At 37.5% G+C, this 22,115-nt stretch overlaps 3 protein-coding genes across 4 annotated transcripts in view; 1 reads left to right on the top strand and 2 right to left on the bottom strand.

The window, feature by feature from the left end:
• The window catches only part of LOC124157958 (histone acetyltransferase KAT7), a 104,085-nt gene extending 97,916 nt beyond the window's left edge, over positions 1-6,169 (bottom strand). For both annotated transcript variants that reach the window (XM_046533072.1, XM_046533071.1), the window contains exons 1-3: positions 6,036-6,169; positions 5,223-5,952; positions 1,329-1,664 (exon numbers count right to left, since the gene is read on the bottom strand). In XM_046533072.1, the coding sequence (XP_046389028.1) occupies positions 1,329-1,664; positions 5,223-5,952; positions 6,036-6,053 (1,084 nt within the window). In that variant the 5' untranslated portion in view covers positions 6,054-6,169. The remainder of the gene's footprint in view (positions 1-1,328; positions 1,665-5,222; positions 5,953-6,035) is intronic.
• A 4,873-nt stretch (positions 6,170-11,042) lies between these two features.
• LOC124157960 (trafficking protein particle complex subunit 4) lies at positions 11,043-12,204 on the bottom strand. Its single transcript, XM_046533074.1, has 3 exons — positions 11,770-12,204; positions 11,409-11,687; positions 11,043-11,317 (listed from the first exon to the last, which is right to left on the bottom strand). The coding sequence occupies exons 1-3, from the start codon at positions 11,942-11,944 to the stop codon at positions 11,118-11,120; spliced, it is 654 nt and encodes a 217-aa protein (XP_046389030.1). The 5' UTR covers positions 11,945-12,204; the 3' UTR covers positions 11,043-11,117.
• Positions 12,205-12,228: 24 nt separating this feature from the next.
• Positions 12,229-20,810, top strand: LOC124157959 (etoposide-induced protein 2.4). Its single transcript, XM_046533073.1, has 7 exons — positions 12,229-12,340; positions 12,450-12,625; positions 12,715-12,970; positions 13,366-13,485; positions 16,337-16,560; positions 16,669-16,743; positions 17,448-20,810. Exons 1-7 carry the CDS (start codon positions 12,326-12,328, stop codon positions 17,551-17,553), a joined length of 972 nt encoding a protein of 323 aa, XP_046389029.1. The 5' UTR covers positions 12,229-12,325; the 3' UTR covers positions 17,554-20,810.
• Positions 20,811-22,115: the final 1,305 nt, after the last annotated feature.

Raw genomic sequence — 22,115 nt, forward strand, 5'->3', positions numbered from 1 at the left:
CAGTGTATTGACGAAATATTTGCGTAAAATATTAGATCCTTCCACAATTTAATGTTTATCAACAAAATTTTATGAATCGATCTACGTGTAGGCACATAATTTATAAGCCATATTAAAAGTGGTGGTACATTCTAGTAACATGAGTAATTAAATAATGGTGACATACTGTTAGGTGATTATTGAAAAATTACTTCAACCTCAAAAAGAAAGTACTGTAATATGAAAAAATGAGTTTTTAACCATAAAAATAATGCTTTTAGGTCCAAGGCCATTGCGCACACTTGCCCCATTCTTGGGGAGGGCCCAAGAACTGGGTAAGTTTACATACACTAGACCGATTGCAGACTACGTAGATTTAAACCACAAACTCTCACTTTGCTAATCTTCATGGTGAATGCAACATTTTATTAGCTGCAAAAATTTGCTCACTCACTCAACCATTTGTGATTTTTGTGGTTATCAGTCATGTTCATGGACATTTTCTTAATGAGCTCATCTTTCGATGAAACGATACAGCAAAAATTCCAAGGAAATGAAATGAATCCGCTTGATTCGTCGACAGAAACATGGCCAATACCAATAGTCAACAATTGCTTGGAGATTTGTTATCAATGGTTGCAACGTGTCAACTCAAGCTGGGCTTAGCTCAAATGTTTTTTATATTGATATGAACCTCAGACATTAAATTGGCAAAAACAAAACAAATCATTTAGTATTTTTGATCGACTTGTCAGCTGTTACAGTGTTACCAAGTCCTAAAACCATACCCCTAACATCCTGATTAGTTTTTCCCGTGAACTTCTACCACGTTTTACTGTTTATTCCGTTATCTGGGGATGAGAGGTATCCAAAAAACCAAATATCATTAAAATTGGTACAGCTGCTCTCAAGTTATAAATGGGGTAAATAAGTAACAGGATTTTTGACTTCGATTTATACATAGATTTGTGATAGATTCGAGATAGATATGTCAATAATACCCGAGAGGAATTAAAATATGTAAAAACAGTGTGAATGTAACTCTCACAGAAGGGTTTTGGAAAGAAAAAAAAAGGATGTTTGGAGAAAAAGATGAATGAACCCATATTAGAGCTGTAAATTAAAAGCAAAGAATGCAAAACAGAATTATGCTAATAATAAAATCTAGAGCACATTGAACAATGACTGCCATGACAATTATATGCATGCACATTACATATATACAGGGTATTGGATACTATTTCCAAATGTATACTTATGACCATGAGCAACTAATGGAAAGATAAAGATTGCCAGCACTCCATTTCAGAGCACATTAAAAAGACACTCCATATCAACGATTAACTTACCAGCTTCTGATTCTGTGTCACTGGCTTTTCCCACCAGATGTCGACTTCTGCGGGCACTCACAGATCTCGTAAGCTTCCTAGTGACAGGTGGCTTAGCATTATCCCCACCATCGCTTCCATCAGACACGGGGGCAGAGCCAGTGGTGGAATTCTTTGACGAAATGGGAGGAGGTGGAGGAGGTATCTGTGCAGATGCTGCACTCGCAGCCTTGTTCCCCTTCTTCTTGGAAACTTCTGCTTTCTTGGGAGGCTGAGGCTGGGCATTTGACGTTGTTGCCGCCATCTTACCAGTGGTTGGCAGTGAGTCTTGACTGGATTCACTCTCTGAGCTACTTTCTGTAAAAAAAATTTTAAACTAAACAAACCAACTAAAATACAATGAACAAGCAAAAAAAACAAAATTTTCCCTCGGAATACTTATGTCTCTGGAGAAGTTCATGTTTCATGAGTTCTGTTACAGAATAACATCAAAACATATTCTAATGGTAGGAAAGCATTATGAAAAACGTCGTTAACAATAATAAATGCCCGTTTGATTTAGCAAATGAAAATGCCCATTTGATCTGGCATGAAAAATTATCACAGTAATGAAAACAAGTTATTGATACATCATAATGAGACTACAGTTCTTTGACTTTTCCTCAGGCTACCAAAACATTTATGATCAGCTTGTATAATGTAAGGCACAATGTGTTGGAAGTTCTTAGTATTAGTAAAATTAGACAATGCAAAATTTCCACTGGATTTTATTTTAACACAGCGTGTTTCATCACAAATTGTTTGTTGTAACACCAAAACCCATTGTGTAAAAATAAAATCCCATGGAAATATTGCAATGCCTAATTTTACTAATTTATCATTAGAATTACCCCCCCCCCCTAAGAGATTAATGAGGGTATTAGGTAGGATGTGCGCACTGCTCTTCCTTAGGGCATCAGTTGGTTAGAGACTGTGGAGAAAGATGGACACAGAGGAGTGTTCAGCCACTTGCATGTGTACGTGAACACTACTGAACCTTGGTTCATGAGTGATCTAAGTGATTATTTAAACTGAGTATTTGATAATCAGTGCTTACTCGACATAAAAAAGGGTAAAGGAGAGAGATCTTGTTTGAAGTATATCTCTATGGAGGACACAGGACTTTTGACATACATGAGTGTATGTAAATTAAATACTTTTTATCAGAGGTATATTTTGAGTGATAGGTGTCTTACGTATAATTGCATTGATCCTTTTATATAAGTTCAACAGATTCAGGCTTCAATTGGTGGAAGTTAGACATATTTAAATAAATAAAAGATCATAGCACTTGTAGAAAAGTGCTACGATCTTTTATTTAATTAAATATGATCCTTTTATTTTTGAACATCATAACAATTATAAGTACATATTTAAAATTATAATTTTAGTGGATGACAATAGAAGAAGATGCACCTTTTCAGGAATTTTAAAGAATATCATTTATAGCATTGCTCCTGGACTGATTCCCACACAGCAGAAATACGTCTCAGATACGTCTCGAATATCGCATGTTATGACTTGGAGACATTCTGAGAGCTTCAGAGGCATCCCTGAGACTTCTCTGAGATGTCACTATGTCCAAAAAAATGGTCTCTGAGATGTCTCATGAGAGTTTGTACTACGGTATGCTTAAAAATGTCGGCAAAAAATAATTAAATGCAAATTATACAGTTATGGCCTACTTATCTAGATCATTTTTAGCTACATATTTTTGATGGATGACCTTTTGAAAATAAGAAACCCATAAGAATTTACGTGATTTTAATAATCATAACTGCAGAATTGCACCAAACATATGCATGGAAGGCATTAATGGCATTTAAATAAGTTTTTTTTTAAATTCCTGAACGTCTCACGATTACATCTCTGAGACAATCGTGATATTCGAGACGTCTCTGAAAGGTTCATTGCTATGTGGGTTCCTGTGTTGACTGTTGGAATCAAAAAATAAAAGGTTCAAAAAAATATCACAAGCAACCTAATTACTAATTGTATGGGGAAAAGAATTATGGTAAGTGTACTTTTGTGAATAATTAAATTGGTTGAGAAAATATGAAGTAATTATTTTATCCTGAGGTAGGAAAATTTTCTTTCGGGTATTTGGATATGAATTTTCATAAAATTATTGTTTTTGAAGAATTTGATGCTCAATTTCATTGTGTAAATATGTTAAAATGTTTGTTGGAGGGTTAACTTTATTGAGCTCCAAAAATGCTTACTTCCAGTCAAGTTATTAAGTGGAAAATACTCGTCATACATGTGAGTAATTCTTTCTTTTAAAAGTTAAGGGCAACAATCTTCTTCGTAGATTAAAATTTGTAAATTGCAATACAGTTACGGATCACGGTCATAGATCACACCATTACTAAGGATAAAATCAATAAATAGTTCAGATATGCCCATAACAAATAGTCTACATATGCTTTGTAAAAGTAATTTAAAAATTGGGTACTATTTACATTACAGATGGCATTTACATCATTTATACATAATTTAAAAAGTCACAATTGACTGATGTACCCTTTTGGGTAGTCTCCGCCCGGAGATCCGAATGCGGGACTAGTTTACCTCCAGAAAAAAATATATGTAGCAGTCATAGCCTAGACAGAGGATGATTTGAAGAAGACTTGGACAAATATGGAAAGGACACTGGCCATATATCAGCTGAAAATCAACAAAAAGAAGACTAAGATATTAGTTTGCAGCAAAAGAGAGGAGGCTGAGACAAAGATTAACCTAGAGAAGCACAAGATTGAAGGGGTAAAAGGGTTTTCTTACCTGGGAAGCCGAATTACCAATGATGGACGAAGTAAGAAAGAAATAGTCAGTAGAATAGAGGGCTTTCTACAAAAAGAAGAATCTTCTTACAACTGAGATTACAAGCATAGAAGTAAGAAAAAAATTCATCAGATGATATATATGGAGTATATTTCTCCATGGAAGCGAGGCTTAAACGTTGACAGCAGCAGAGAAGTCAAGAGTGGAAGCATTCGAAATGTGGTGCTACCAAAGAACGATGAAGATAAAATGGATTGACCGTGTAAGTAACGAGGAAGTCTAAGAAGAATGGGAAAAAAGAGAAGCCTCCTAAAAACCTTAAGAAGAAGACAGGACAGCTTAGTTGGACACATTTTGAGGCATGATGGCCTGATGAAGTCTATCGTTGAATGACAAGTGAAAGGGAAAAAGAGCAAGGGACAGCCCCGAAGTTACATAGGTCAGGTTACAAAGGATGTTTAAGAGAAGAAATAAGTCGCTATGAAAAGGTTAGCAGATAGGAGAGAGAAATGGAGAGCTGCGTCAAACCAATCTTGGGATTGTTGAGTAATGATGATGAATAAAAAAATGCAGAAAACAGTGAAGTAATTACTTTTCCTGTATCTCACCCCATTATTTAGTCATTCGTATCTAAACTTGACTCAACAATATTGCTGAGACAACATATGGCCAACCAAATATAAGCCAGCAAGGCACACATATGTTTCACAGGCCTTCCCTCCGCATTTGGGGATATGCATTCAAGGTTAACCTTTAAATGTGCACATTTAACATTCCAATGACGTTATATAAGGTGAAATCACAACAAAAATTCTTTCTAGCATCATGAATCTCGACGTATTTTTCACTGTATATGGTTAAATTTATTTTTTCCAAAAAAGCTACAAACAAAAACACAACCCAAACTGGAAAACTGATGAAGAACCGAATAGAGTGAAATTTAATGTAGAATAGGCTAGGTGTGTTATTAACAAAATTGGTAAATAACAGCGAGATGCTGCAGTAATGGGAGAGCGGGTAAGGCCAATAACAAAGCGGGTGGGTTCACTAAACTGACCCCTAGGGCATTGCCTAATGTAAGTATTTCAAAAATACCTGAGGTAGCTGACGATGCCGATGAATTCGACGACGTCGCTGGTCTCTCCACTTTGACGGGCGCCAAGTTGGTCTCTTTCATTTTTGGCTTGGGTTTTGTGGCGGGGAGTTTAGCAGTACTTTTCATGGGGGTTAGTTTTGGGGGGGAAAGTATTTGGTCATCACTCTCACTACTATTCTCAGGACTAAATATACTTTTAGTCTTCTGCTTCTTCTGAGGAGTCGATTCCTGTTTGATAGTAGCCTTCGACTCTTTATCGTTTGATTTTTGACCAGTGCTTACATTATTGGAAGCTCGAGAATTGTTTGCACCTTTACTTGCATTGACATGCTTCACCTGAGGCTTGGAATGCTTATTATGTGGAGTCACTGTCGCCGACGCTTTGGGTTTGGGAACGGGCTTCCTTTTAGGAGCAGCCGTTTTGGGGGGTTCTTCCTCCTCCGATGAATTTCCCTTAGAACGAGTTTTAATTTTACTTTTTGAACCCTCATTATTAGCAGCTGTGGTAGAAGTTGAAACTTTAGCAGGAGTTGGGTTCTTCTTTACTGTACTCCGTGCCGCGTCAGAGTCTGTGGAAGCATTGCTTTTGGCGGGACTACGGGCACTAGGTTGAGATGTAGATGAATTTTCTGAATCTGATGAGCTCGATTCACTTCCTGATGATGAGGAGGAGCTTGATGACGAAGATGAACTGTTACTTGTAGAAGTTGATTCAGAGCTGGTGGTTGACTGAAAGAAAATGACCCTTTCAATATGACAATAAGGCCAAAGATTATAAGGACCATAGATTGTATGTGAGCAAAGGAGCTTACCTTCTTTTTAAGAGTCATTACTGTTTTTCTTAAGAAGATAAGGCATGTGCCTCACCTTCTCAAAACAGAAACATAAACACACAACTGCTTTTTATTAAAAACAAACAACTGATGTGCGGAATTTATAACAAATGAACTAAGTAAATTCAATGCACAGTAGTTGTAGTACTAAAGTTGGCCAAAGGTGTCACAGTTGTCGTAGAGGAACAGAGCCATCTTTTGTATACTTTGCTACTACTCAAGAAGGAGTGGTGTTCACTCGCGGCAAATATGATAGAGTTAATGAAGGTCATGATAAAACCCGGGATGGCAAGTGAAACGAAACGAAAATCATTCGTTTCGATCCGGAGGGAAACGAAAATATGAGCCCTAGGTTTAGGTTTGTTCCCGAACGAAATTTAAATCAACAAGGAGTTTAGTATCGACCAGGGGTGCCGACTTATAAAAAATATTGGGGGGGCCCATATCCGAGGTCTTGCCCCGGGAAGAGGCTAAATTGAAAGTGTGTCGCAGCACCGAAACACTATCATGATTCACACCACCTGATTCAGTTAACCTGCTCAACCTTATAATTATTTGTTTTAATACATTGTTGAATTTATTTTAAAAGGTAACTATCGTCAAACATGGGAAATAAAAATTACCAATATATTTTTGTGATTTCACAAAGCATAATATAACATAATTATTTTCTTGAATTATTGAGGGGGCTCCGCCCCCCCAAACAAATCTTTGAGGGGGCTCGGGCCCCCTCAGGCCCCATGGAGTCGGCGCCACTGGTATCGACCCAAGTCGAAACATTACTCCCAGAAACAAAACTAAATTAATCAAAACCTCGCCGCTCATAGTTAAGTTTCGATCCCAGAAGTCGAGTGGAGGGGGAGAAGAGGTATAGGGAACGATATATTGAAGTACAGGAGTTAAACAGAAGGGATTTGATAGAAAAATGGGGTACTGAGATGGAATCGTAGAATATGAAGCAAAGTGTTATTACGTAAGGGGCGAGGAGGAAATTGAAAACAAAAGAGGGGATGTCATTGGTCCGGAGAGATCTGCTGAAGGTTCCAAGCAGGAAATTCAAAACAAATAAAACATGCCAGTGAGCCATGTTGGAAATCCTGAGAGAGGAAAGGATAGACTAATGGGAATAGTCATAGGCGGATCTAGGGGGGGGGCGCGGGGGCACGTGCCCCCCACCCCCAGACCCTTATAAATATGCAAGATTTTTAATACGGTCCCATTATCATTGCGTTCATTTTGTATTGCGAGGCATCCTTGTGCCCCCCCAGAACAAAATCCTGGATCCACCCGTGGGAATAGTATCTGAGCATCAGGATTCAATGGCACTACAATGAGAAAGAAGTTGATAGGGCAGTTCAGCAAATTTAGAATAGTAGGACAGGCGGTTGACCAAATTTGTGAGCAGTATTCCAGGATGGGGAGAGTACAGCCAAAAGAAAAAATGATAATCAATAAAGCGATAGGGTCCTGAAGGTAGTTATTCAATATAGTATACCAACTTTGGCCATTCCTTTCTTCACAATCATCGTAATGTGTGTTCCTGAAATTTTAATTTGTCATCAAAGACCACTCCTGGGTAGCAGTGGTAAGTTACAGTAGGGAAAGATTTGTTAACGAGGGTGTATGGGTGTTTCTGGGGATTGATTCAAACATCATCAGCACCAATTTTGAGGGGTTAACTCAAAGCAGCCAAGTAGAGCACCAGTCGTGGCCAAAATTGATGGCGGATTGAAGGGAATAAGAGTCGGAGGGGCAATCCATCTTCTTGAAAATTTGCAATCGTCCATGTATAGAAGAAAATTACAATCAAGAGGGATCATGGCATCACTAATGTCATCCATGAATAGTGCAAACAGGAGGGGACCAAGGACTCTTCCCTGGGGTACACCAGATTTAACAGGTAAGAAAGAGGATGAGGTGCTGATAATTAAAGCATGTTGGTAACATGAACTGAGGAAACTGTGGCTCAAAAATTTAAATGGATATTATACCGGTGTTGAAGTTAATCCATGAGCAAACAGTGATTATTGGTGCCGAAGGCTTTGGATAAGTCTGTACGTAGCAAGCATTGAGTTGTGAGTTGGATTTGAAAGAGTTGGTGGTAGTACAGGGAGGTTAGAAAGACGCAACCTATCATAGGAAGGAAGCCATACTGATAGGGGTATATTTAGAGGAGAGAGAAGACAACTACGTTTGATACACTTAAAAATAATGGACAGTAAGGGTAGAATGGAAAGTGGACAATAATTCTCGATGATACCTCTGGGCTACATTTTAAAATTGGAGTGACGTTTGCCTTCTTCCAGAGCTCAGGGAAAGTGTACATGGAGGAGAATCTGTTGAAGAGGATATAGGAATGGGGATGCAAGGGATGGTAGTGATGCGAGAGCAAACCGACATTGTCGGAACCAGAGGCCTGAGAGGTGGGCAGAGCCAGGGGCGCAGCCAGGAATTAAGGCTGGGGGGGGTTTAGGTGCAACTAATACCAGGGTGTGTGGTTGTATGGAATACCCACCAGGATAAGCGGTAGGTGCAAGATTAATAAATTGAGGAATTTTAAAATAAACGGTTCAAAGTGGTGAGTTTTACGGCTTTCTGAGGGATACTTTATTACTCCTTACACTATTCTATTAGTAATATCAATCCTATTAAGTAAAATGTATTAAATTTAAATATTTCTCTGAGCTCTGGGGGGGGGTTTAACCCCCAAAACCTTGCCTTGCTGTGCCACTGGGCAGAGCTACCAAAAAGGACAGAACTTCTTCAGGATTTGTGGAAATAAATGAAAGGGAATGGTGGCGTATGGTTAGAAGCTTAGGGAGAAAAAGGATTGGAGAGGCAGTGTTGAAGTTGGCACAAAAATACTCATTGAACACACCAGGGTGCTCTTCAACATGAGAACTAAGCCCACTGCAGGAAACAGAGGAAGGGATTCTGAGTGACTTTCTTCTTGAAGTGATAAGGGTCCAAAATTCTTTCGGATTGTCACTAATTCCATCCGAAATTTCTTGAATGTGGTTGTTATAGTCCTGAGGAATGGAGAAAGCATGAATGGCACCATTGGGTAATGAACAAGATGTGGGACAGAGGGCCTGGGTGTCGTTTCTAAATGCAGGCATTGAGTTTATTTCTCAGGGCCAGGGTTGTCTACAGGGAATGGCAGAGGGGTATTTTTTATACAGATGGTTTACTGGGACAAAATCATCAATGGTAGTTTGAAGAAGGCCGTTTAACACTTCAGTGCCCTCTACTGGAGACCCTCCCTCCATGGAAGAACTGAAAGAGCACGGTTAAGCTCAGGCCATGTGGCTTTGTTTCACTCTCTGAGGACCCTGGAGGGTGGGATGAATGAGGCAGTTTGGGAAGGGAAGAACAAGGGAGCACTTGATGCACAGGATCCAAGTGGGATGGGGGGATTTATGAAAGTAGGTGATTGGTAGTCTCGAAGGAGAGGAGATAGGAGGATGGGTATTTCAAGGGGGAGATTATTGCCAATTGGTCTTAACAAACTGATTCTCATCATAACCCCTGGAATTCACAACTAGCGCCTCATTGCTGAGATGACCAAAACCCAGAGATCCATACACCGATTTTCAATTTTGGAGTCGAAGATAGCAAGATAGACGGTAATGTTTCTTGTAAGGTTGTTCGTTCAGATCGCAGGTTCTGCTGACTTGTTGACTCCAGCAATTTGAATCAAAGGTTTTTCCTCCTTTACTTGTGTGTCATCAGTTGATGATCTTTGCCAAAATCCTGTGACGAACACAGTGGTAAACTGCACGGAGGAAGTTACCAACAAGAATCGTAGGGTTTAAAAATGAAAAAATATTTTGCCTCACAAGCTAGAAATGGATCCATCTATAAGTGATGTTAGTAAAAGGATTTTTTCCGATAAAATAATCATTGGGTGATGCATAGCTTCCAAGAAACATTAAAGCCCATATCAAAAGCCAGAGTTGATCGAGTTGTGTGCATCTATCTTTTATTCATCCCACTTAGTTTTGACTTCTTGTTATCTCTTTAAAACAGCCATCCCTCAATGACCAGCAGCAGACATTATTTTAATCACACCTATGCCCAATGACGTACTACGTAAGGGGGCCTACTCCCTTCCATCAATGAGGAAAGAAGATAAGGTGAAATATGTAATCCAACCTCTATAATTATTTTAATGAATATAAATTAGCTTAACATGCAAGGGAACTGCAACAGCATTTGGTGATACTATTATACTCCCTTACTTTCTTTTGATACCATCATCAGAAGGTCTTCCCTGTCACATGCCTAGAGAATGTCAACGAGAATTCAACTTCGGTACTGTTTGAAGCAATGCCTGTTTGAGCTCCCACGATAAAGCTTTCGCTAACTCACACTCTCTGAAGGGCAAACAATTCCCTGGAACCATGAGCAATTGAACCAAAGACCTTTGGCTACCCACAGCAATGCACAGATCACCATGCTAACCACATTCTTCTTTTCCACGGTAATATTAGCACCATGAACCTTGGTAATGACAGCTAAGTGGTAATAGCATTCCTGACCAAAAATCTACATTTGAATCCCTGTCAAGTCGAAGGCTTTTTTGAAGGGAATTTCCTATTTAAGCGTTTATGATGCATAAAGTTTCACCATACATATAGTGATGACAAACAATTTAGTAACTTTGATTAAATAAAATGAACAGGTGGCTAAATATTATGATAAAAGTTTACCTTTCTTTAGTAATATACAGAAATCTGAATTAACACTGAGGAAAAGGCTCACTGCATGTTCTCGAGAGTGTTTCGAGGGTATGAGGTTGACCAATTCCATGAAAGCACTTCAAAATCAAATCTGAAATTTAATTTTACTCAGTTGTTACAGGTGGAAACCAACTCAATCCAAAAATGGTCTTATTTAAAACAACATTTGGAACATACCCTGTGTTGCTGTCAACCCACACCATTGGATGTTTGAAAATAAGGCATGAAAATGAAACTAAAAGCAAACAAACTATATAAATGTATATTTACACATCAACTTAATCGCACACAGATACATAACAACATAAAAATTCATCATTCAAACGTTACTGATACCAGTTTTTTCAACTTGTTCCAAGACATTTTGGAGATTATTTTCAAACAGTTCACACCTGATGGGCATTTCTAGCGAATAGAAAGGGTTCTTTAGTGCATAGTCACCATAAAGTTCGTATATTCTCTTAAGAAGGCTCTCTATTCCAATTTGCGATGGCTCAGCCACTACCATGAATTTCACTCCTGTGAATATTAAAGAGAAATAATGGATAGAAAACAACATCGATATTTTTGACAAAACAATAAAAAATTGCCAAGTAACCACTCAGTATACCTGTAAGTGTTTGAAAGCAATGGAGTTTGAATGTATCAGCTTCTAGAATTTCTATACCAGAACTCTTTGGTTCTGGACTTAGTTGACTGGCTATAGCAAATAAAGGATAAAACATACTAGCCAAAAATATTTTGTCATTGGTAGTCATTTTAGGGCGACCAAACTTCAAATTGAGTGGATAGTTGGACTCTGACTGTATGACATCAAAAACGTCGCGACCGTCATCCAACTGTCGATTAGTAACCACCGATCCATTTACAGCCATCAATACGTGGCCCACTGAAAAAATGATAGCATAAACAAAAACCGAACTTAATAATTCACATAAACTATAATTCCATTTATTATTCTTTAGCCATACCCATTATTCCATCCCGTTGCCCAAACACGACGACCACTTTTTTATTCTCGTATTCCAATTTTAAATCCAAAGGGAAACTAAATGTTTTTTCAGTTTCCAGCTTCGGAACATTGTGATCATGATGATATATAAGCCCACCAGACTTGGAAACGATGTAAACTCCGTAAATCACCATTATTTAACTCAGTTCCAGGGGAACACAATCGCTTTCGGCGAAGATTCACTGGCTCAATAAAAAATGTACGCAAAAAGATTGAAACTTTTGGACCTCATTGACACAATATTTAATATTTGCAATAGCTCAACGCAAGGGAAGGTAACTCATCAAAGACTATCTCGTTGGAGAAATTATCTACTACTATACGTCAAAAACAGGGCCTGCTTGGGCTATGCACAATAACAACAATAAACCGCCCAGAAAAATTGACTAACGAGAGGAGTGAGGATATTCGTTTGTCTTCTCTTTGTAATTACGTGTTTACGTTGATCAGCTGTGATGTGCAATACCGCTTGTGGCTAATGATTAATTGTAGTAAAGAAGATTTGCCCTGTAATTATGAATAATTGCTCGGTAACGTATTTTTAGATATTATGGGAAAGATGCTTTCATGTGAAATACCATTATTCTTTAGATGCATATTGCGAAATAATAAACATTCACTAACTCCAATCGTTATCAGGGAATTCTGTACGCGATCTTCAAAGGATTCGTGGATAGCCTCAAAGGAACAATCGTCATATTTTATTTGGATAAAAACATTAAAGAGAGGGCCTTAAAGTCGCCTTCGAAGGAGCAGCTTGTTGGCCGAAGAAAAGATGTTGGACGAGAAGGAACCCCTGCGCCGAAAAAGCATGAGTATGAATTATGTTTTTACGATTCTCATCATGTAATGTTGGCTATGCCTCTGGTCAGTTATTGCCTCTCACTGAATATTTAAATTGCAGAGAACCCAAAGTCTTGAAGAGAACTCTTCAGTGTTGTGCATTGAATGGTGTAGTTTTTTGGTGTAGTATCATCATTTTCGAAGCAATTGTGCTACCATGTCTTCGATATTTGGTTTCACTCCTGTTTGGTCATTCACCTGGAATGGACAAGTCTGTGTGGTATTGGATGAAACCATTTTTATCATGGACATTCAGTGCAACGTGGGTATTACCATTATTCCTGTTGAGCAAGGTTGTGAACAGTTTATGGTTTCAGGTGAATATAATCTACTCTCCTCGCCATGTAGTTAGCCATTACCCTCAGTTACATATCTCAAGTGCATGTAGTATTTATTTTCAAATTCTAGCATTGCCAATAGACATCCCAAATGCGTTATTATTTAATTTTTTTTATCATAACCAAATGTTTTTCATTTTGAAATCATAATCTGTATTTCTTAATGGTAGTCCAAAAAAAACACGAGTAAAATAAGCCCCACTTAAATATTTTCAATGGAAATTCTATATTTAATGAGGCAGGAATGAACTAATACATGCTTAATTTTCATTAAATCAATGAGCCATTATTGTATTTTCATCCTTATCTCTCAGTCAAAAATTCTGAAATTACTCTTAGTATATCTTTTGTATTTATTACGATTTAATTTCCAGGACATAGCTGATTCAGCCTATCGGTACAGTAGAGGAAGACCACAGCTGCTCTCCAGTGTTAGTAAGTTGATTGCAGACACACTGTTCAGCATATTAGTCCAAGCTCTCTTCTTGGTGCAGGTAAATTATTCCCTTTAATATGTTACTTCACCTACTAATAAATAGGGGTAATTGCTGAAATGAATCATCAAAACTTAACTGAATGGTGCACGCATCTAATGAGTAATATTTTCATTTGCCAAAATTTTTGCACCCTATAGATCATTTGGAATTCAATTTTGCGGGTCATTGAAACTTGCCTCAGTGGATGGCAATGGAAAAATAGGTTCAAAAGTTAACGAAATCTTGGCTTGATAGAAAATCACTGGGGCCCTTTGCACTCTATTTAGATGGGTGCTCCTAATAAGCGGTTGCCAATGTTTGGTGTGACGTAGGCCATGCCCAAATGCACTTCCTCTGCTCATCTGATGTCAAGATAGTGTTCAAGGCAAGCGGTGTGACTTGCGAGAGCCACCAATTGGTGGGAAGGCATTGGAATGGGGTGATCTGTTGAAACTGAGTGGTAGAAATTTTTACAGCGCAAGTTTTTAAGAGTCATACTCTTCTCAGAGTGTCCACTCTTTTGGAAATCCTGGAAAATTGAAAGGAACTTCAATTTTGTCTGGAAAGTCATGGAATGTCAAAGTAAATGACATATGTTGCAGAAACAATATCCTTGTATTCAGTGGCGGCTGGTGGTAATTTATCTAGGGTGTGCATTAGAGCAGATATAGGATGATTTAATTATATTATGTTAATACTAATCCATGAGCATCATATTTCGTCGTAATAGAATACATAGCAAGCAAAACATATCACTGGTATATTCTACCCTTGAAATTGCATGAACAGAAATAATATAATCATGCATTAAAATAATTATTATAAACACACCTTTACATGTGACGGTAGGTGAAATTCGTTCACCTTTCCTTACGCCCAATGAGGAAGTAGTGTAGAAAACGGCCATACAGATGACTCTGTAGACGGACTAGGATCCTGGGCGCAGGTAGTGTAGGTGGCGGCTACACCACTACACTACCTGCGAGTCAGTCACCAAAAATATGCGCGTGCGCACTCGCATCGTTTTGAGTCTGCTCCCATCGCCCCATTTGAACAGCACATACCCCCCCGCTTACTTCGTCCCGCCCGAGCACCCATAAGCGATCGCATAAACCGAATATGCGCCCGGCACGATGCCACGGGATCGCACACTTGTAGAGCGGTGAATTCGAAAAGGAGATAGCTGTAGCGTTCGGAGCTTCATGTTTCTTGCTTATGCAGACAGGATTTTTATCCTTCTCGTTGCAAAGGAATAGTTTTCTTTTATTATTCATTCATCTTTGGTTGTGCACTTGCTAACATGCGTATACGCACGCGCCGCCACTGCTTGTATTTGTTTAAGAGAAAAATACTACATAGTTTGGGGAAATTTTTTATGCTGTTATTAAAATTATAATCACCACTTATGTTGGATTGCTACACCCAGTGGCGGATCCAGGATAAGGACAAGGGGGGTGGAGGGGGTTAAAATTCCAGCTGTTGTGGGGGTCGGAAAAAAATTACCATTCTATCTAGCGTACATTGGATACCCAAGGGGGGGGGATATAGCCCCCCATAGATCTGCCACTGGCTACACCCAATTTCTTTGGGCTTGTAATCTCCAGAGGCCTATCTATGGTGGTTGTATTACAAATCCAGAAGAGGACTGTTTATCCAGAATTACCTTATTTACCCTTAGAAGCCACGCACTTTTTTTCCGGAAATGCCAGTGAAAAAATGCAGTCGCGCGGCTTACACAATTTTAAATAAGCCACGTTCCATTTTCCCTCAAATTCTTATCGTTTATTTCTCCAGAGTTGAGCATTGAAACTAGGAAACCCAGGAATTATATTTATAACATTATTTTACCTTATTAATCATGGAAATATAAATTTATCGATCCACCAATAAATCACGAATTCCTATATTATCCAAAAGGCGTCAGGAAGTTTTTTTTTCTTCACGATCCGGCACGAAAATGGGGGTGCAAGGAATTACACAAGGGCACTGCTTACGCGAGTAAACACGGTAATAATTATCCAGGAATATCTGTAAAATATAAGGCTTTCTATTTCTATGTGTATTTGATTTCTTATGTCACTCCTAGTGATGAGGGCAGTGAGCGAGTGAGTCAGCAAAAACATGCGACTCTTCCAAAAGAGCAGAGAAGCTCTCAGGCCGCATTTAAGGAGGTGCAACTGCCCCTCCTCATGCGCCTCTACTCCATTTGACTCTTTTAGTTTGCATCCGTAGAGTTCAGTTACTAGAGAACGCATTTTTTCCAAAGCTTGCCAAAATGTGTTTGTATTGTGGCTCACTTTTGGGAAACTGCAACAAAAAAATCTGTTTCAGCTTAAAATGCTGAATTTAAAATTTTAAGTTCTCAGGCTATGTCATAAATTTATTGTTAATTGTTAAAATGCAAGAAAATGCAATTGCACTGAAACACATTATGTTTATTTTTCCGGTATGTGACTTAAGCTTGCTCATGCACAAATGGGAATCTGTGGCATTTCTTTGTTTATTTTTTTTTGTTTAGTAACTAGCAATTCTTAGTTATCTTTGGAAGTTTCTAGGAACTGTAAATTTAGACTATTTGATAAAACCTCTTTGAGTAAAGGAATAGCTGGTTAGTAAAATTATTTACAAAGGAGAAGAGTACTTCATCATAGAAAACTCATGTCAAAATTGCCAATTTGTACTGTTTGCAAGCTTAGTGCTTGCTAGGGTGGCATTGGCTCAAGGAAACTGCATATTTCTTCCCACTTTAATCTATGGTTTGAATATTTTCATTTTTCTAGGCTTCTAAGATGCCATGTCACCTTTTGGTTAATTTTAGTATGTTAATTTGAATGGTTTTTAAAACATTTTAATGTAAATTTTATTTCAGAGTATGCTTGTCAGCATGCTCCCCATTGCTCCTGTAGGAGACATTGTGTGCTTACTGCACATGTGCCTCTTGTATTCATTGTATGCCTTTGAATACAAGTGGTTCAACATGGGTTGGGAACTTCACAAGCGTTTGACTTTCTTGGAGGGGAACTGGCCTTATTTTGTCGGATTTGGCCTTCCCCTTGCGGTATTGACAGCAATGCCATCATCGTATATTGTAAGGTAAAATCTTAAATTTTTAATTGTGTTTAAAGATCTAATTTGAATCATATGCTGATCAAGGTGGTAGTTAACAGCATGTTTTAATTCTTTATTTTTTTTTAATTACAGTGGCTGTGTCTTCTCAATATTATTTCCATTGTTCATTATAAGTGGAAACGAAGCAGAACCAGTTACTGGAGTTTGGTAAGTTATCTATGATTCCACCACAGATTTTCACCAATCGCAAAATTGGAGGGTTTGGAATTCTCTCTTTGGCTGAGATGTACTCGAGACACTGTAGCCATTGCAAGGGACCGCCCATCTTTTGTCAGTAGAATTCCTAAGTTTATGATGTAGAAGAGTTCATGCATCGACTTTCGAAATCACCTTTTTGACTCGTTTATGAATAGTGGACTTAGTTGAGTAAAAATAATCCTCTAAAGCTGTACTTTTTAGTGGGCAAATTAAGGGCTAGAATTAGGTGGAAAGGAAAGGAATTAGATTATTCAGTTTGCAAAGTACGCAAATGTTAAACAAAAGAAAGACATGAACCGTTACTTGCCCTCTCAGTCACCTGGCAAATTTGTTTTAATTTAATTCTGAGAAGTTTTAAATGGATAGTACGTAATTTATTCCATTTTCCAATATATTCATAGTTCCAGATATGTACTATTTTAATGTGTGAAACCACTCTTTAGCTATTATATTATGCATATTATTGTATCATATTTTTGCTCATAATTCCATTGCATTGATGGTGCACAGTATGGTATTACGATTTGGGATGGTTCTTATAATGTTAGCTTTTCTTTAAGCTTCAGGAACTACCATAACTTTTTGCTTTAATCAGAAAACATTAATTTAGTTGATGCATTTGGTAAAATTGTAATTTTCTTTTATATTTTCAGTGATACTCCTCTCCAGTTGTTCTCCCCTGTAATTGCTATCTCCAATACTCTCTTCAGTCGGACAATTGGGAAAAAAGCCGTTAGCAACACACAGCCAAGAAGATGATTACCAGTGTCCAGTTCAGTTAAAAATTGAGCAGCTATACTCCATTGGACAGTGATTCTCAGATTGTTTTGAAAGTCTAATGTCTATTTATGAATGAAGGCACAACGATTGAAACTTCCAACTTCAGTTTCTGAGAGCAATGATCTGCCTTAAATTCTACCACACAGCCAAATAGATGTTGCTCATCAAGTGCCTGTATATTTGTGTTTGCTCTCTTGGAACATAGAGGCCAGTTCCTCCTTGTATATTTCGGAAAACCTCGTTAATCTCTGTGAAAATAATTATTTTGTGAAGAAGGTAAATGGCGACTGTATCATTTCTGGCAGCATGTTTTAAATGCATTAATTCTTGTATATCAGTGTTTTTGATAGCTCTTCTTGGATACCACGTGTGAAAAACATTGCAATAATATGAAAGCTGCTTCCATTGCAATTTTTTTTCAATGATTGAATACTGCTCACAAGAGAGACTGGAATTTCAAGTGGCCATATTTTCCCCAAGTAAATACCTTGAAATTTTTTATTTTTGTTTATTTATTTATAATAGTTTTGACATTCTGGATGTTATATTTTGTTGTGCTATATATTTACAGTGATCTATTTAAGTTTTGAACTGGTATTGTAATAGATTCATGGTCGAGGACATTGTAGGTATGAGATATAGTTAGCTGAGTCGAAGTGTACAATTAATCCTGGGAAGGACTACACTGTGTAACAGAAAAACTGAATATTTGCAATGTTAGTACAAAAACCAGTTATGATAATTTATATCAAGCTTAACTTTGAGGAGCTTCACCAAAAATTTGAATAGTTGCACTCGGCATAGCTGACATAAAAGATTGGTTACATCTTAATTGGTTGGGTTTGGTTTGCTAGTGTTGTGTTATGCATTGCAACCAACACTCATTTTTGGTGGACCATACAATGTTTCTGTTTTGTAAATTTGTATTAACTTTTATAGATTTACTACCACATTTGGCACTGTGCGTTCAAAAGGGATGCCACTGTTTGATTCATAAATAGAGAAATTTTGGTGAGCTCTACCTGCATGAGAAATCATAACTCTCATAAATCTTCCTACAGGTGGATCAAATTTTTTCAATGAATGCCAGGTTCAAAGCTTAGCCTGCATTGTATGGCATAAGATCAGGCACACAATATGGGATACTTACCAGTGTGAACCTTGTGAATTAGAACTAGCCTATTTACTTAGCAAAAATTATTCTTAGGATCATGTGTTCTTATTGATGTACACTAACAATTTTGTGCCATTTGAGCAATTTACGAGAGCTACTGTTCTAGCATATCCTGTCATGGCAAGTAGTTTTTTTATGTTAGTCACATTGGACCCTTACACACACTTGTCCTTGTTCATTGACATATCAAAATCAGGAGTAACAACAGGAAAGAATATCTCTTCTTAAGCAGGATTATGGGAGCTGACGGTGATCTATTTGTTATTGAAATATTTGGGGGTTACAAACATAATATTTATTTATCATGTAAATTCTCCTTCAATCCAAATGTATTTTCCATGTAAACAATGTTAAGTACTACTCTTTTTAGTGGCCACCTCCTCCAGCAGCCAATGGCTGTAATTTTATTTTCCATCAGCCAATCCTTGAGCAACCATACGTAGACATACGTAATACTTTGAAATATTAATGTGGAATTCACCTTCTATTCTAGAAACTCTACTCTCTTGGGTCTATCATGTGAGCAATGTACCTCTGTATTGTGATCACTTCTTTCACTTCCCTTTTTTTGTGAAATAACCAGCACACTGTGATCTGCAACCATTATTACTTCAATTTTAGCCATGTAATTAGTTATTACCCATGGTGTCAAAAGTTCAAACTTATTGGTCGATAATCATGTCATATTTTGATATTGAGTAAGTTAATATGTGCTATTTGGTCATGATTTCATCGATACCCATTGCCACCTGTTGGTACCTCATGTGTATCCATCACTGCCAGTAAAGAGGTGGGACAGTGCATTTAATAAGTAACCTCTCATCATAGACAATGCATGGCATTGTTTTGTGGAATACAGAATGAGTGCCTCTCCTGAAATTTCAATCCTGGGTCTTGTTCATGAATGTTTTTCTTTAAATAGGACCTCAAAAGCAAGGGAAAGGCAAACAGGAAATATTTATCAGCCAAACATTATTTTTTCCAGTAATGCTTGATGATCGAGTTGTACACTTTGTCCTTCACAGTCTTAATAGTATGAGCATTTCCCAGCCCACTTGCAAAGTGGATGCTATCATGGGAAGTGGGTGCTCAAAGCTCTCCCCCAGAGAGTGTGAGCAGACTGCCACTTAGAGCGTTTCCTCAGCCTCAGAAGTGTATTGAGCCCATTTTAAGGTTTCATCCTTCACTTTGTGAGATTAATGAATAGAAAAGAAACTTCACTCTGTAATTTTCAATTCATATTCTCCAACCATTGCTTTGACACATCATGTTGTTGACATGTCAAGTTGTTTGTTAAACCTCCAAGACAGTCTTTTATTTGAAAAAAATATTGATGTGGTTAATCATTTAGCCTGGGAAACCCATATCAAAATTTGCCTTTAAGGAAGAGATATTGGTGTAAATATATAGTATCATCCTTCAGCAGCTTGTTAGAGTTGTGAGTTAGAATCTATGTCATTTGAAACAGCTTTCTAATGGCAGATCTCATATGGATCAGTACATATGTATATTATTCATTGCAGGTGCTAATGTCATAAAAGTTTGATGCCTGATTTTTGCACTTTTATATTATCTTTACATAACATAATGTGAAGTAAATGAGCTCTTTCAAATTTTGTTCAAAGGCAAGGAATATAATGTAATAATTGCAGCTTGTCACACTCAGTATGTGTAGTCATTGTACTCATGGGAACAGTTTATGATATGTACAGGGATGTATTTATACATGTATGCACTTAACAAGTGTTTATATGAGACCTACGTCTCCCCCATTTGTTCCCTACCATGATAGTTTCCTGCTGTTGAATTTTTTTTTACCAGCCTATGGAATGGAGCTTAGGTCACTCTCAGGTGATATTGTTATCCTAGGTATTAGGTCGGGAATGAAAGTGTCGATTCTATAGATTAGGATTCAAAGTTGTGGAGAAATTATTTGCTACTTAAGTCACACAAATAATTCCATTGTCTTTTTGTTAATAGTGTAATATATATACCTTTTGATGTGTATAGCTTCCGGTAAAATATTTTTTTCTTGTGCAATAAACATGTGAAACACCTTGTCTCTATGTTTTCTAGTTTCAGAAATATGTTATAATCTCTCTTGAAATCCAGCTACATATTACAAATAGTGGTAGTAGCTCCAAAAAATATTTATTTTAAGCAGGTTCACTGAAGGGAATTTTTTAAAATTTAACTTTCCATATAAAAACCCATTTCACTTCATTCATAGAGGCAATCAATTAACGGCAACATGATCGTTGTGGATGCCATATTAAATGACAAAATCTATGATCCAGTATGAGCTCAGTGTTTTGTTCCATTTCATCTCTCCCAATGCCATGCTATGTGTTTCACTTCTGTTTTCCTAACAATTCAGGGCGGAAACATATGGAAATGATGCATGCAGATCTCAGAGATAGAAAAAATATTTTGATTTGTGAAATCATTCTGTGAATAACGGAGTGTTTCATTGTTTGGAAGAGGGTTGAAGCTGTGTTTTTTACCCTGGATTCATGGAAATAAATACTTAATAGGCTAAATATGTATTTATAATTTTTTATCGGCCATTTGGTTCAGCAAAAAAAGTATTGTTGCCATCCTATATCAATAAAAGTGGAATTGCCATTTAATTGCCTTCAACTTGTGTCATTCCAATGACTGTGAATGGAATAAAAGCAAATGTATAGGGATGGCATGAAATGTTCTCATCGCTATTTCAATCATTGTTTCAAATACAAATAAAGTCTCTCACGGAGTACGACTGTGACAACTCCACTCTATCTCCCAATAATAACAAACATCATCATTCATTTAAAATATTTAAATAGGAGTTGGAAATTTCTACTCACAGCATTGAAAAAAACACAAGGGCTGATGCAAAACTGGTGGGGAAGTCATTGACGTGTGACAACATTATTAACAGTCTGAATGAAGGCTTGATATCGTCAACATATTGTGCCGGTCAGTGAACAAAATCAGGGGCAAAAAATTTCTGACAAGCTCTGATGCCATGTAGGGATACGTCTAACATTTGACGATGAAAATTTCAGAATTTACCAAAAAGCCCCTAGATGCGAAAGGTGCAGGGAACAGACATACCGCCAAAATAGATTCTCCAAAACAGGCGAATCCACGGCTTGTTTTCAATCTTTTTACGTCGTTTTTTTGGCAACAAACGTAATAATTGCCGTTTAATCCTTATTTTAAATTTTTAATGATTTCCTTAAGTGCCCTAATTATTTATCAATTATCAGTAAAGGTTACTCAGGTTATGCACCGCATCAAGTCCTCTATGTCTCCTTCCGACGATTCGATATGCAACTCGCCCATCGTCTTTGGGGATTATGGAATCCATCATGCTTTAGTT

The sequence above is a fragment of the Ischnura elegans genome, chromosome 4 (genome assembly GCF_921293095.1).
Source record: "Ischnura elegans chromosome 4, ioIscEleg1.1, whole genome shotgun sequence".
NCBI lineage: Eukaryota > Metazoa > Arthropoda > Insecta > Odonata > Coenagrionidae > Ischnura > Ischnura elegans.

Excerpts from the sequence above, each read along its gene's own strand:
- LOC124157960 (XM_046533074.1), bottom strand. The coding sequence starts at position 11,944 with ATGGTGATTTACGGAGTTTACATCGTTTCCAAGTCTGGTGGGCTTATA. Across the intron at positions 11,688-11,769 it reads GCAACGGGATGGAATAATGG|TGGGCCACGTATTGATGGCT; the intron begins GTATGGCTAAAG and ends TCATTTTTTCAG. Across the intron at positions 11,318-11,408 it reads TTGCTTTCAAACACTTACAG|GAGTGAAATTCATGGTAGTG; the intron begins GTATACTGAGTG and ends TAATATTCACAG.
- LOC124157959 (XM_046533073.1), top strand. Across the intron at positions 12,626-12,714 it reads CCTGCGCCGAAAAAGCATGA|AGAACCCAAAGTCTTGAAGA; the intron begins GTATGAATTATG and ends TTTAAATTGCAG. Across the intron at positions 13,486-16,336 it reads AAGCTCTCTTCTTGGTGCAG|AGTATGCTTGTCAGCATGCT; the intron begins GTAAATTATTCC and ends ATTTTATTTCAG.